This window comes from Panthera pardus, unplaced genomic scaffold, assembly GCF_024362965.1.
Source record: "Panthera pardus isolate Hobbes unplaced genomic scaffold, ASM2436296v1 HiC_scaffold_15, whole genome shotgun sequence".
NCBI lineage: Eukaryota > Metazoa > Chordata > Mammalia > Carnivora > Felidae > Panthera > Panthera pardus.
Genome location: NW_026526710.1, coordinates 77,280,698 through 77,296,962, shown reverse-complemented (window position 1 = coordinate 77,296,962; position 16,265 = coordinate 77,280,698). Strand labels below are relative to the sequence as shown.

The following is a 16,265-nucleotide window of genomic DNA, read 5'->3' as shown; positions in this document are numbered from 1 at the left end:
CTCAAAAGACTATCTGCTCATTCTTGCTGGTCATATTTCTAGAAAAAGCTTAGTCTTCTGTTTTCAGAGTACTGGCTATGCAACGTTTTCTTTAATTCTGTGAGCTATCCCCAATTACTTCAATAAGTCCTTTTTTTCAGTCATCTATGGCCAATTTCTATTATTGCAACTAAACAATGCTAAGAGTACAGTTCAGTGTAAGTATAGCTCCTTAATCTTTCTTCCTCATGGACCGTTCCCTAAGACTCACACCGAAACACATTATGGATTTAGTATTCTTCTACTCATCACACTTTTCAATAAGCATTTTAAATGTGGAAAATAATACAAGGGACAAATCAAGAGAAATGTAATCTTCAATAAATTCCTTACCTGCAGTCTTCCAAAAGCTAACTCAGAACTCCAAGCAGAGTTCTAATTCTAGGGCAATATGATAAAAGATGGAAAAATTGATCACATATATTAGGAATTTCTACTCACATTTTGAAAATTATCTCTGGATATTAAATACGCTAGTATAATAAAAACACTTTTTTTTATCTCCACCATAGGTGAACTTTTTTTTTTTTTTCATTTTTAGTGATAGTTATATTCAATTGGGCAGCATTTTGACATTAAAGCTCATATTTTCCCGATGGAATAGATTTCTGCTACTTTGCACATGAACCACTATTTTTCCTCTATGTTACTGGCTAAGTTTCTTACAAAATAAGATACTACCAAATAATTTAGATTAAAATAATATGTACAAATATATGCATGTATACAGGCTACTTTAAAAAAAAAAAACCTGCACACTGAATTATTCAAACATCCCAAATGCGTTCATACTAGTCACACTACATAATGTAATATCTGATACTATTTTATCACCTTTTATCTGAGAACATCAAATACCAGGAATGCCAAAAGTGCCTGCAGGTAAGTAATATTACCTTAGAATCCTTGAACATAAGTCCAAATGTAGTTCTGTATTTAACTTGTTAGAAATGCTGAAAACAATCCCCATTAATTTGTATGACCCCCCCCCCCCTTCACATCTAATCTTATTTGCGATGATATCATGTTTCAATCCATTGGCTATTTTTAGCATAGGGACTTCGGGCTGTTTGTGCTGCCTAGAGAAGTACTTCTGATTTCATAAAACAGCACTCGACTCTTAAGATGTAACTACATAAAACATAAACAGACTCTGCATAACGTTTTCGTGGTCTGTCCAAATTCTGCCCTCCCTCAAGGCCTCGCTTACACTATCACTCCTTCAAACGAAGTCTCCTGTCCAGTGAGCTCAGAGTGACTACAATTTATCTCATGATTTGCTCTGACACTTTCCCCCCTCATTTTGTTTAACGTTTATGGGATCTTATTTCTTCAACCGGATTGGAAGTTCCTGGAGGTCAGAGGAAATGTTTTATTCATCTTTGTTTTTCCTGTCAGTATTCTCCCCAGCACTGTGCACAAAGCAGGTTCTCAATAAATGTATGCTGATGCAGTGCTTTGGTCTCCAAGTGCTGACATGAAGGGTGAAGAGTGTTCTAGGCTCTAGGCTGCTCTCCTAGCGTCTCCCGTCTGGTTGATGAGACGCGCAGAAGCGAAGTTTCTAACATTCAGAAAGATGATCAAAATCAGAACGTGACCTGTCCTTCCAAATTCAACAGATAAACCCTGATATTTGGCATTCTGGGACAAAATTTACATGAAACAGTAAGCAACTACATAAAACATAAAGAGCCAGGTATATGCTGGACCTCAATGATCTACTTTTGCTTTCAAAAAAGCCTCTTCTTCTTCTTCTTCCTTTTTTTTCTTCTGGCTAAGTAATCTTAACTATCATCTAATTTGCATTTTGGGCTTCTAGTTTCTATATGGGAAGAGGAAAACAATGTATACATGACATGATGGGGGAGGTGCCCTATCTGAATGCTAGGCAAGCTCCAAGGAAGATATGACATTTCACGATGGTGTTATATTCTGGCTAAGTACCGTGCTTAGAGTTCATTTAACCTTTCCACCTATCGCTACTATACTTCTAGATGGTCAAAATGCTTTATCGTGATGTAGATGCCCAGTCCTCTTTTAAAGAAAGGGCATATGCACAGAGAAGAGTTACTCATCGCTTTGGCTGGTGCCAGAGGTAGGTAAAAATAAAAAGTGCTGAGCAAGGAAGGGATCATATGAGACGAGGCTCTCAATTCTGTCTTTTTGGAGGAAAGTGAATGTGTTTCCTTCTAGAATTCTAGTCTCATACCCCACATATTGGTAAACATCCCAAATATAAGTAGCCTATGCTAGATTTTAGTATTATGCTACAAACCTGTCGATAAATTTAAATGCGAAGTATCCAGTTTCCCATCCTGTTTTACAATTCAAACACTATCGGCCTCATTTCAAGCAGTTACAATAAAACAAATACTACTCTTCCACTCCTCTAAGAACCACACCATTTCTAAAGGTGTGAGCACAAGGTTCACAACTCTAAGACGCTTCGGGATCTAACTCAATCTGGAAATTCACTTTTCCTAAGATCTCAGAAGACTGTGACATCTACCCAACCAGTGGCATTTGCTGAAGGAGGGCTTACATTTGGATAGGTACCTGAGCGCCCAATGCAAACACGTGTTCATGTCCATTAAACTATGTAATATTGTCTGTGTACTGGAACCTATGTGAATACCAAATAAACTTCACTACAGACTGCCAATACGGTTGCCTGTAGAGTATGTCTCCTTTCATTGGCTTATTGACCTTGAAATAAAGATGGCAGGGAAACACAACAAACTGTAATAATAGCAATGTATCATGATAATGCTTTCTAATGCTTAAGTCATGATTCTCAGTTTGAAATCATTGGTTACTTTCCCTTTATTAATCTTCAAAGAACTTGGGAGAAGGCAGGGATAGGGTTTACTTTTCCTTTTTACTGGGTATATGGGAACTTAGGAGACTAAGTGCATCCCCTAGGTAACTCAGCAAATATCAGTGCTGAGAAGAAAACTAGTCTTCTAGAGAATGCACATCAGTGAACACCTATTCATCAAACTAGAATCTGATAGGAGGAGCCTGGCCTTTCAAAGGTGGATATCACAAATGAAAATGAAAGACAGATCCAGAAAAAAAAAAATCAGCTATGGATGTGAACTGACCTTATAAAAAATAGTGTAAAAAATGCCTCAAAAATACTAGTGGTAAATATTAAGTCAGGGGCACCTGCGTGGTCCAGTCAGTTTAGCATCTGACTTTGGCTCAGGTCACGATCTTGCAGTTCACGAATTCAGGACCCACGTCAGGCTCTGTGCTGACAGCTCAGAGCCTGGATCCTGCTTCAGATTCTGTGTCTCCCTCTTTCTCTGCCCCTCCCCTGCTCACACTCTCTCAAAAATAAACGTTAAAATTTTCTGAAAAATATTAAGTAACGACATGAATTCTACAAAAGCAAAAAAAAAAAAAATACACACGACAACATTTTAGTCCACTTTGAACAAAGGCGGTCCTCTTTAGTTGTGAGACTTAGGTGTTCAAAAACTGATATAAGATAGCACTAAGCTGAACTTTCAGGCCACCTTCATTAGTCTTAAGAAAAATAAAATGAGGTCAAAATAAATTCCTGGCCAGCCTCTTTCATTGACGAAAGCCACAGAGATCTGTACCTTCAAAACCAACAGAGTTCACCTTCTGACCCTTTCTCTCTCTGTACTTCAGGGAATAGACCTGGAGGTCACTTCATCTCTACCTCAGGTCACTACCCTCCTAGCCCTACTCTTCCTTCCTCCCCAAATTATAATACTGCATTTTTTTCAAATAAAGTACTATAAAAAGTAAAATATTTGTGTGGCGAGGCTCTAACAGGATGACATACAAGCAAACGAGTAAAGGAAAAATAAGAAAGAAACAAGATAAAAACGCAATGCAATCTATCAATTTTCCTTGACTCCTCTCACTCAAGGCCCGAATTGTGATATATATGCGTCTCTTCTTTTACACCCCTAACGTCATGAAAGCATTCTCTTTCTTCCCATTGAATGGTTTAAGCAGAAGTCTGACTGTTCTGAGTAGCTGATCTGTGCCTACAATCATGCTGTGTCTGACTGTTCCTAAGGGAAGGAGACTTACGTGTGTCAGTAGGAGATGTGATGCTATAGCAAACCCAAGTTCAAGTGTGTGCAAGTCAACGGGATTTGGTGGATGCAGCTGAGCTTAAGTTAGGAAACTGTTCTGACAACGAAGGATGGGCTGTTTTAGGCAGAAGGGGAAGGCGTGTTCTACCTGCTACATTTGCGACTTCCGAATGTTCTATTGCACGGAAGATTATATTCCTAGAGATGGTTTGTGATCACTGTGTTCAAAATAATATAGCCATCCATATAGCCTGACTTTATCATATAGATAGGGGGATGCCAAGTCTGACTTCATTTTTGAACAATTATTTTAAATAAATTCTTCACTAGACTATGATATTAATGTCAGACATGATAGAAGGAAAGGAGAGTAGGAGAGTGGGTGTGTGGGTGTGTGGGTGTGTGGGTGTGTGTGTGTGTTACCATATCTATATCCCTAAATAAGCTTATTATTTAGGGAGGTAAAAGATTATAAGCTTTTCTTAACAATAATCATCGTCTAAATTACGGATATTTTTCGTGACAGTTTACAGTCAATGTCCAGACTTAGCTCAGAAGTCAGCTCAAAGCTTTCACCATTGCCAGATAGCAGTTAAATCTAAATGTGGTTAGCTTATTAGTTGAATATATATAAAATACTGAGTGATTTTTGTACTTTATACCTTTACGTTTTTGTAGTCAAAATCCAAAAGGTCACATTGAGAAACTTTACTAGTGAACCCACATTAAGACATGCAATACAAAGACATTTCAAATATATCGTCTTTATAACATTTATCTAAAAAGACATAATGTATCGTATGCACACACATGCTAACACATGCATACACAAAACCATACATGTAGATCATAGGTTGTAAGTTTTATGTAAAAAGTGCGAAATTGGATATCATGGTGTTTTGACGTGCTTACCTATCATCATTTTGTTAGTTGCGAAGAGATCAGTTGCTTAGAACCGTGTGTCTAGTGTCGATACAGGACTATTGATAAAACACTTTAAAACAGTCCTTAGATACAGATACAGTTATACTTTTTATAAGTGGAAATAATAAACAAATACATGCTAACCAAACAGGCCAATATGAGAAAATGATCTATTGAAAGTCAATCCTTAATTTAAATTTTTTATAAAATTAGTTTTCTAATATATGCATATATCCCATAACTAGGACACGCATCACTTCATCTTTGAACACGGTTTGCTTTGAAAGAGCTCAGGATAATTGGTTGAATAGGAACATCAGCTATGGCTTGTGGATGATAACGGATGCCTAAAAATTATTGCTACATAATAATGGCCCCGGATAATCAGGTGAAACATTTTTAAATTAGTAAAATGTTGCACCGCTCTGATCCTGGTTCCTTCTGCCTCTATGGCTCAATATATATACAAAACTGGTCTTCATCTGCCATGAACCAAAAGCATCGTAACGCAGAGACATGAACTGTGAGCAAAGCACACTCTTGTAAAATCGCATAAAAGGAGAGCAATGAGCTCTTACCTCACAGGGCTGTTGGAAGAATCTGGGTCATGAGCCGCGACGGTGCCAATGATATTCCCCACTTGGGTAGCCTCCGATACCTCCATGGGGTACAAGGGTGAGGAAAACACAGGGGGCTCATCCACATCTTCTACGATTATTTTCACTGTGGTCGTGTCGCTGAAGGGACCCAAGCTCAGAAAGCGAGGGTCGGCATCTTTGTTTGCAGCTTCTATCCGGAGTGTGTAACTTGTTTTGGCTTCAAAATCCAGGTCCTGTAAAGAAAGTTATTAGGAAAATTAAATTACCAATTAAAGAGTCAGCTAAGCAGAGCCTTTTCATTTATGAATGTCAGTACGCATAGAAAGGACTCCGCCACGAAAATGCACCATCAGCATTCACAAATAATAAATAATAATGCCAATCAGACTCCTTGCTGCTTTTCTGGCTCACAGACAATGGTAAGTGCTTTTCAGCTAACTTAATCCACTCCGCTGGCAAATGCAAGTCTTTTGAATATTATTTGAAAGACAACTGATAAGATTGAAAAATCTTTCCAACAGGGATATCAATATAATTTTCTTCAACCATGTAATTTAGCTGCACTATCCAGGGGTGCACACTAAAAAGAAAGAAAAATACAACTTTCCACTGAATTTATTATTTAAAAGGTCATCTTTATTGATTTCAGGGACTCCATTCCAGTCCTGAGCTTTTACGGATGCTCCAAAGGGAGCCAGCCACACAGGATAGGTGGTACGTTGAGTTTGTGCCGTCTGAAAACACAGCCAGTTCTCGACGAAGCACGCATTGTTTCTTTCTCCACAATCCCTCTACCAGTGCACACTGTGTCTCTGTATTTGATGGTGGAGAGTTATATTCCAGAACCTCCATTCTGTAACTTTCCTAGAGGATTAACATGCGAACGCGTTCCTCAAAAATAGTGACCCAAGTTAAACCATTTGGCAGCTTTAAAAAGTTGTAAGGGCAATTAAATGCTGTCCTAGAAACGCACCATCTGTGGGGGGAAAACAAAAAAGAATGCCGCACACAACATGCTGAAGTTGTTTGTGACAATAAAATGCTCTTTCTTCAAGGGATACAGAGCCTCAGAGTTTAATGACTTTCGATCTCAGTCTCACCACTGAAAAGCTGTCCCCAAATATCACTTACGTTCAATAAGACAAAAATAATGGTGTAAAAAAGTAAAGGCATGGTATGAAATATAACACGATACATGTAACTCTTGTTTTTACTTAATGGTTATGTCACAGGAAAAGTATTATGAAAAGGGGCAAAAACGTAATGTTGCGAATTATAATCCAACTTCATCTATTATGTACGTGGGCACATGAGTGTTACATACATGAAGGTATGCATACATTCCAACCATCCCAAAAGGTGTGATACTAAAAAAAAAAAAAAACAATGTAGTCATATAAATATAAATTAGGGGCGCCTGGGTGGCTCAGTCGGTTAAGGAGCCGACTTCGGCTCAGGTCACGATCTCGCGGTCCGTGAGTTCGAGCCCCGCGTCGGGCTCTGGGCTGACGGCCCAGAGCCTGGAGCCTGTTTCCGATTCTGTGTCTCCCTCTCTCTCTGCCCCTCCCCCGTTCATGCTCTGTCTCTCTCTGTCTCAAAAATAAATAAACGTTAAAAAAATTTTTTTATAAATATAAATTAGGAGATGCACATATAAACACACACTGAAAGTATATATATACACATATGTGTATATATGATGTACAGAATATATATACATATATATACATCTACACACGCTTAGACAAAACATAATACACATACACACATAAACCCATGTACGTACAAAATATACAAATATTCATGTGTATTTGCAGACATATATTACATGAAAAGATTCCATGGCTCATCTCTGGTTAATACCGAGAAAAAAATATATAGATCAATTCTCAAAATAGGTTTACAATATCTAGATAAAGGAGAACTTACTGAACTATTTACTGGCCTCACATCGGTCTCATCCAATCGACTGTAAGCTCCAGACTGTTTTGTTAATTACTAGCATTCCCAGTGCCTATTATGAATTCAGTACATAGAAGGGGCTCAATAAATTCTTGTTGGATTAGAAAACAACTAGACCACAGATAGCCAGGACACTTGGCCACAGAGAATCCCGATGGCCAAAGTAGGGGGTGAGGGGAAGGGACAATCAGGTATATTGGTATTCTACCACAGGAAAAAAAAAATTCTTAGAATTGCTACAGGAAAATGCAGTTTTAATTTTTTCTGAAGTTTCATATGAAAATTCAGGGGCACGTGACAGTGCTCTAAACAAGTCCTTATTAGCAAATTCAGTGATATTTTTTATGAGGCTACCTTTTTTGTCTATTACCTAAAAATATTTCTGGCTCGATAATTCTCAATCAAATGTGAGAATTAGGACTACCCAGAGGAATTTTCTGACACACGTGTGGCTCCTTCAATGAAAATTTTGATTCAGCAGATCCAGGATGAAGCCCAACCATACGCATTTTCAAAAGGCTCACTGGGTAATTGTGATGCAAACCCTCTTGTAAGAAGCCTGATCTTTGCATTAACACGGTCTTGTCACCATACATATAATCCACTATTTAATTTGGGTACTGCTGAGAATAAAAAAAAAAAATATGTACCTAAATGCATTTACTTAGAGACCGTAAACATATGCACAAACAGCTCAGATATTAACCTGTTTACTTTGTGCTTCTATTACTTATAGAACTGACAAATGATGAGAGGAATCTTATTTTTATATAATATGTATCTGTGTATGTAGAATGTGTTTTAAAAATCCTGTTTATCATCTCCTTTTAAATCAATTCAAAACCACAACTTTTAAGATATTCATTCAGGTTTATCAAAAGGGGTAACAAGTATTTCTGTATTCAAGGAAAAGTGTGACTGATATATGAAACAATAATTTAAAATCTACCACACAAATGAATGCAATTATTTTATAGCAACTTTTTTTTTTAATCTGTCTAAAAGGCAACAACATGAGATACAGACATCTGGATGCCACTGAATCATAATGAAACACAGTATCACACATGATGATTGGTTGCCTGAGAGCTATTATGAAAATAGAGCAATAAGAGAATTCATATGAAAGGCTATGAATCAAGATTACAGACAAAAGAATTGCTACACAAAATGATTTTCAGAGCAAATCAGAATAAGCCAGACAATACTTTTCAAAGAGAGGTGTGGGGTAACAGAGTTGTTAAACACATAGAAGAAAAAGCTTTTGCACAGAATTTTGATTCCTATTTCTTTTTCTTATTGATTTCTATATAAGCAACATATTCCGTAACTATTAGATTTAACGAACAGGGTTTTACTTGGGGAAAGAAATGTTAAAGCAACAGGTGAGGAAAGGCAAAGTAAAAGGAAGGAGATGAAGGTAATGTCTGAAGAGATTATGTTCGATCTTAGAAGCTACATATCACTGGAGACCATATGTCACTGGAAATCAAACCAAAACACTGTTCATGCTGTCGCCCACAATAGCAAGCAAGATGTGGGATTAATGAGAACCTGAGTTCAAATGGAAATCACGTAGACCCAAACCAGTGATGTCATAGAGACATATCTGGGACCTGTAGAAGCTGCTCTTTCATCTGTCAAGTGTCCTGTATGTCAGAGACACCAAGAGAAAGAAGCAGCTTATTGGGTATCTTATCTTCTAGACTATAAAATAGGGCTGTTTTTTGTTTGTTTGTTTTTGCCATCAGAGATGAGAAACTTCAGGATTAAAAAGAAAAAAACTGCAGAGAACAAACTGATGGTTAGCAGAGCGCAGGTGGGGTGGGGGTGGTGATACTGGCGAAGGGGATGAAGGCTTGAACAGTGCACTCATCTTGACAAGCATGGACGAATGTGCGGAACTGTCCCATCAGCCGGCTGTACACCTGAAACTAATATGACACTATGTTACGTGTTAACTATACGGGAATGAAAATAAAAAGCGTAATTAAACACTAAGCAGTATAACTGCGGCAGAGGTGAACAACCTTTTTCCTGTAAGGAAATAATACTAAATAATTAGGCTTTGCAGGGTATGCATTCTCTGCCCCCTGAAAATGAATTAGTGTGGCCGTGAGCCAATAACGCTTCATTTGCAGGCAATGAAATTTACATTTTATATAACCTTCACGTATCACACAACATCCGTCTTTCCCGATTTCTCCATCATTTTAAAAACACAAAACCACCCTGGGCTCTGGAGCTGTACAATAGCAGACAGGCAGTTGTTTGTCAACCCCTGATCTAGGGAGCCCAACAGAATAAGCTTATTTTTCCAGACTAGATGCTCACCCTTCTTTCCCCCATCCTTTTTACTACAATTAAAATGAACTATTCACTACGAGCATCACACTTCGTCTTCCAGTTCGTATCGCCTGCTGGCCCTTCTTTCCCACATAATTTTGTCTTCCATTTCTCTTATAGAAATCTCAAGGATACTCGTGATCACCTTTTCTTTTATGAGTGTTCCCAGAATCCCCGTACCTAACACATAATAAACCGTATGTTGAAGGCTAACCATGAACAAGAAGTTTTAAACACATTTTTAATGTACATTGAAAACGATGCAAGGCTGGTATTATTAATTGATGTGAAAACCAAACAGCAGGGAGTTACAATGGAAGTGTAAAGTTACATGTGTAGAAGGGCAGGCACATTATGTGAACTCAAGGCCATGTCCACCCACCACCTACTCCCTTCCTGCTACAAAAAGCAGGCTTGAAGAGCAATTAGGGCTTCGTATTGTATGGCATTATCAAATTTAGGCACCTGCTTACGTCGCCGACTTCAAAGGTTTGCTTTAAAGTATTCCTTGCTTTAAAATACGTAGAACACTGCCCGACACTGAGTAATTGCTGTACAAATATTCACTTGGTCATTATCATTCTTAGTGCCATTATTTCCTGCTAGATTATGAGCAAATCCAATGACAGTTAAGACCACGCCTTCCTCTTCTGGAAGAGGACACCCCCATGACACCTACACCTTCAGTAAAATCACTTTATAATATGGTGGCTTGGATTTTAAAAAAATATATAGAGTGGGGTCTCCATAGTTCCCCCTGCCATTTTTAGCATTTTTAATAGTAGAACCTAAGTTAAAACATAATCATGAATTCATTTAATAAAATCAATGCACTACATTCTTCTTTTCCATATAGTTTGGCTACTGGTCTATAGCCAAAGGTGCTCTCATTAAGCTCAACGGCCTCCTTTTAGCTCTTCTTCTTTTGAGCAATGCAGAAGTTGATGTTTAGGAATTGATTCACATTAAACTCTTCTTTTTAAAAAATATTTATTGGGGTGCCTGGGTGGCTCGGTCGGTTGAGCGTCTGATTTCGGCTCAGGTCACGATCTCGTGGTTCATGGGTTCGAGTCCCGCGTCGGACTCTGTGCTGACAGCTCAGAGCCCGGAGCCTGCTTTGGATTCTGTGTCTCCCTCTCTCTCTGCGCCTCCCCCACTCACACTCTGTCTCTCTCTCCAAAAATAAATTAACATTAAAAAATATTTTTAAAACATTCATTTATTTTGAGAGAGAGAACGTGTGCATGCACACACCAATGCGTGCAGAGGAGAGGGGCAGAGCGAGAGGGAGAGAGGATCCCAACCAGGCTGTGCTGACGCAGGGCTTCACGGTCTCATGACATCTCATGTTTCATGAGATCACGACCGGAGCTGAAATCGAGAGTGGGACACTTTACCAACTGAGCCACCAAGGCACCCCCCAGGTTAACCTTTTCCTTTGCAGATTGTTCTCTTTCTGCTCTTCTGAACATGGAGTGGTGTCATAAGAGCTGATTAGAGGGTGTGTGTGTGTGTGTGTGTGTGTGTGTGTCCCCCTGTCTATATATTTAGTGTCTTATATTTAATGTTGATGTTGTGCAAAAGCACGAAGACTGTCATTTGTAAAACACTTCTTTCTCTGGAGATTCCAGCCGTCTTTTGGATCAAAGCATATTGTTTTGTATTCAATATCCTCCCTACTTGTTGATCAAACCAACAGAAACCTTTTGTCTCCCTTTAGTAAGTGGGCCTAAATGAAGCCATACCTATGGAAAAATAACCCCACTCACAATTTTCCCTTTACAATGATTTCAAATAAACCTACTGTCCAAAACCTTAAAAATGGCCTACAACCTTGAAAAAGGTCTCTCAGCAAGGATAAAGTTAAATAGCATTTAAATACAATGATAAGAGTTCTAAAGTTACTCCCCCCAAGTACTTTTCAAAAGCAAAACACACCTTTATCATGTGCAACTGCATTATTGCCTTTATTTTCACCCTTTCTTGGGTTGTGCCCAAGGAGGCCTTCATATTTCCCACTTGCCTAAATTTAGGTAGGCTTCTTCCTGACTTTGGCCCCTGACAGCCCTTTTCTTAGACAGCTTGTATCATAAGCCCATTCTCTGCCCCTTTGAGAGGTAAATTAAAAAAAAAAAAATCTTGCCATTTTTACAGCCCAGAAATGTCTTCCTCAAGAAATGGGGAGCCATCTCTTTGAAATGTCATTATCAAGGAAGACCGACCCTCTAGCTGCTGGCTGCTGTGGAGGGTAGGAGCCAACCTTCAGTCTAAGCCTTACTCCAAGTTGTAAAACTACCCCCTGTCATAAAGGTACAAGAAAATCTACTTTTCTTTTGGGTAAAGCCAATCAGGACAGACAAATGTTGTTATCTCTCTTCGTAGATACTAAATTCTAACTCGGTAGCCCTCTTTCTCACCTGACTTGAGTTTATTATTATTAAAAAAAATTTTTTTTAGAGAGCGAGAGAAAGTAAGTGTGCACGGGAGTGGGAGGAAGGCAGAGGGAGAGAGAGAATCTCAAGCAGGCACCATGCTCAGCATGGGACTCAATCTCAAGACTGAGATCATGACCTGAGCCGAAATCAAGTCAGACACTCAACCTACTGAGCCACACAGGCGCCCTCCTCTGACTTGAGTTTAGACTGAATTATGGTCTTCTTCTCCTACTGCAATATCCTTGAAGTCTGTCTTAAGCTGTTTAAATTTGTCCAGTGCAATTTTTGCTGACAGGTGCAAGTGATTTTAGCATCTTCTGAAGGTTTTATTTGCCTTGAAAACTTTTGTGAATCATAAAACCTATGTTCAGATTTGGACAATAGAGTACTTTTTTTTTTTTTTTTTATAGAGGATAAGAGAAGGGAAACACAGGTTTCAAGTTGTTATATGATTCTATACTTGGATGCATTATGTTGATGCATTAAAAATATTTAAGGACAAATAATCTGAAATGTCGCAAAATAAGTATAAGCAAATTTAGACTAAGCAAAAAAAGATTATGAGATACCACCATGTCCAGTTTATGTTTCTAGGAGAATTATTATCTTTTCAAAAAATTATACTTTAACGCAGCTCTTTATCAGGTACTTGATACAAATATTCACATTTTGCTAATATACTATTATTACTACACAGAAAATTTTTGGTACTCTATAGGTAAATTGGTACCCCACCAAAGATCTTACGAATAATTGCAGAAAAGTTTAAGCCCGAAACATTAAGTTATGTCAACCCATTAGGAATAAAATAAAGACATACATATCGGGAGTAACTATCTCCATTATCTAGCCAAACAGATGTCTTTTGACTTCTATGAGTAATTAAATTAACATATCTTAATCTTGATATGAAAAAAAAGAGATAATTCACGCAGGCATCATAACACATCTCCATTTTGTAACTTAAAAAAATCTGAGACAATCAGTTAAATGCACATACATTTCAGATTTTTAGTTGAACTAATCCACGAAGAGGTAGAACTGTAAGCTGCTCGATGTATTCCCCATTAACCATACACATTGATGGGGTGCCTTGATGGCTCAGTTGGTTGATTTTGGCTCAGATCATGATCCCAGGGTCGTGGGATCGAGTCCCATGTCAGGCTCTGCTCTGAGTGTGGAGCCTAATTAAGATTTTCTCTCTCTCTCTCTCTCCCTCCCTCCCTCTGCCACTTTCCTGCACTCATGCTCTCTCTAAAAAATAATTTATAAAATAATAAAAGAAATAAAAATACAACACATTTATATAGCCTTACCATATGCAAGTTATCATGCTAAGTGTTTAACAGCATTATTAACATCATTGATTCTCACAAGATAATACAGCTTCTAACAGATCTTTTTAACAAATCTAGAACTGAGTCAAGACAGATTGACTTTCTTGCTCCTAATCACACAGGGTGGCTCCAGTGTCTTTGTTCCCACAGACTAAGAAAGAAAAGCAGAATGAACTGGAAGTATAAATCAGATCATCTAAAACAAACACACAAAAGTAGTAGGAGTTAATCTCAGGACGATGACAAAAGGAAGAAAGGGAGAGAAATCCTATAAAACTGACGTTGGAAACAAGCAGTCCATACTGGGGGGTGGGTGAGATTTGAGTGAGAGAAAGTGAGGGCTGTTATCACCAAAATGTGCACTGCCATTGTACATTATTTCAACTTGAGCACAGAATGCCTAAATCAGGAATTACCCAGACTAGTTAATGTCTTGCTTCCTCTTTTATGTTATTGTCTGGATTAGCTTTTCCACTCACAGAAATGCTCCATTCGACATATGTGTTAATTTCCTACTACTGCAGTAACAAACCACCATAAATTTAGCGGCTTAAAAGACATCAAAGTATTGTTTTACCACTTTGGAGTGCAGAAGTCTAAATCAAGGTATTGGCAGGGGATGTGTTCCTTCTCAAGGCCTCGGGGAGGGGCAGAGGGAGAGGGAGACCCAGAATCCGAAGCAGGCTCCAGGCTCTGAGCTGTCAGCACAGAGCCCCACGTGGGGCTCGAACCCACAACGGTGAGAGCATGACCTGAGCCAAAGTCGGACGCTTCACAGACTGAGCCACCCAGGTGCACGCGCCTCCCCCCCCCTCCCCCCACGCCTGCCTTCTTCCATCTTTAAAACGTATCACTTCTTTCTCTGGTTCTGTTATCACATCTCTTTTCTGACTCTGACTCTCCCTGCATCCCTCATATAAAGACCTTGTGATTACATTGAGCCCAAGGAGATAATCCAGGATAATCTCCCCATCCTGAGTTCCTTAATTTAATCCCATCTGCAAAATTCCTTTTGTAATATAAACTATTCACAGGTTCCGGAGATTAGGATGTAGAGATCTCTCTGGGAAGGCACAGGGTTCTGTGTACCAGAACCTCCTACTGTGAATTTACTAGACTGTTTTGATTTTCATAAGCAGAAAACAGGAAACAAGCCTTTGCAAAAGACTACATTCCTGCCCAGCATCTAACACCTGGTTCACGCAACAGCCCAGGCAGAGGTCTCTATTTCCCAGCATGCACGACTGAGGATACCAAGGGACGCCCTACAGAAGGGTCTCACGCATTTTCAGGCAAGCTGAACCCAGATTATGACCCAAAGGCAGTTTAGCTCGTGTTTTCCTGGGAGCCTTTACCAAACGGTGGCAAATACTGATTTATTTTGATCCACGCAATTATTTTGTGAGCAAAGCTGACACAGGAGAGAAGGCGAGAGTAGACGTCAGCTGACCTGAGATTCTTACTTCCACCATTCCTTCTATGTGCACCGTGAAGATTTTTTGAGCTGAGTCTCTCTGGAGCACAGCTGGGACTCAAAATCTTTTTTCTACTTTGCCAGCGTCCACAATGTTTTATAGCTCCTTTCTTTTCGTGTGCGTGTGTACATATGTGTGTTTCCCACTCACTGCTCAAATCTGGACTGGCCTGTGTTGCTCTGATGAATATAACGTGGCAGCAGTGATGAGCCAATTCTAGACATTGGCGCCGCGAGTCCCTGCAGCTTCTGTTCTTGCCGTTCTTGGAATAAATCCAGGTTAGCTGTTGGATGATGCGAGCCACATTTCCCCTCTTGTTGTCCCAGCAGACAGACAGCCACCTCCATGGAGAAGCCACCAAGCTGACCAGGAGCTCACCACTTAGATGAGCTTACTTAAGACCAGCAGAAAAATCACTCTGCTAACCCCCCACCAAATTGCTCACCCACAAAGTCATGACCTAAAGAAAAACTGTTGTTTAAAGTAGTCCATTTGGGGGGTAATTGGTTAAGTCGCAATGGATGGCTGACACAATTGTGGAGAGACACAGAATACAAGTTGGTGGCTTCAGTTTGTGACAGGTGATGACAGCATAGCCAGTAAAAGTGAATCAAACTAGCCTTGAAATGACCAAATGAAATGGTGGGAGGGGGTCATGTCTAGACATGTGATCTCTTTGAATTCCAGGCCCTTGACTCTTCTAATCATTTTCTGATTGGTTGTATTCTGTCTTTATCACCTAAAATAGATTCCAGGCTCCATCAGTTCCCTTCTCTATTGATAATATATGCAATTACTTTTCTGTGCGTGTGTGTGTGTGTGTGTATACTTTTTTTTAAGGTTTATTTTTGAGACAGAGCTCGAGCAAGGGAGGGACAGAGAGAGGAGGACAGAGGATCTATCTGAAGTAGGCTCTGTGCTAACAGCAGTGAACCTAATGCAGGGCTCAAACTCACAAACCGTGAGATCATGCCCTGTGCTGAAGTTGGACTCTCAACCAACTGAGCCACCCAGGCACCCCTGTATGTATATATATACACATATATACACATATATACGCATATATATGTAT

At 39.2% G+C, this 16,265-nt stretch overlaps 1 protein-coding gene across 6 annotated transcripts in view; it reads right to left on the bottom strand.

The window, feature by feature from the left end:
* CDH7 (cadherin 7) overlaps positions 1 to 16,265 on the bottom strand; it is a 120,570-nt gene that overhangs the window by 28,738 nt on the left and 75,567 nt on the right. For all 6 annotated transcript variants that reach the window (XM_019463810.2, XM_019463812.2, XM_019463807.2 and 3 more), the window contains one exon: positions 5,618 to 5,871. In XM_019463810.2, coding sequence (XP_019319355.1) covers positions 5,618 to 5,871 — 254 coding nt within the window. The remainder of the gene's footprint in view (positions 1 to 5,617; positions 5,872 to 16,265) is intronic.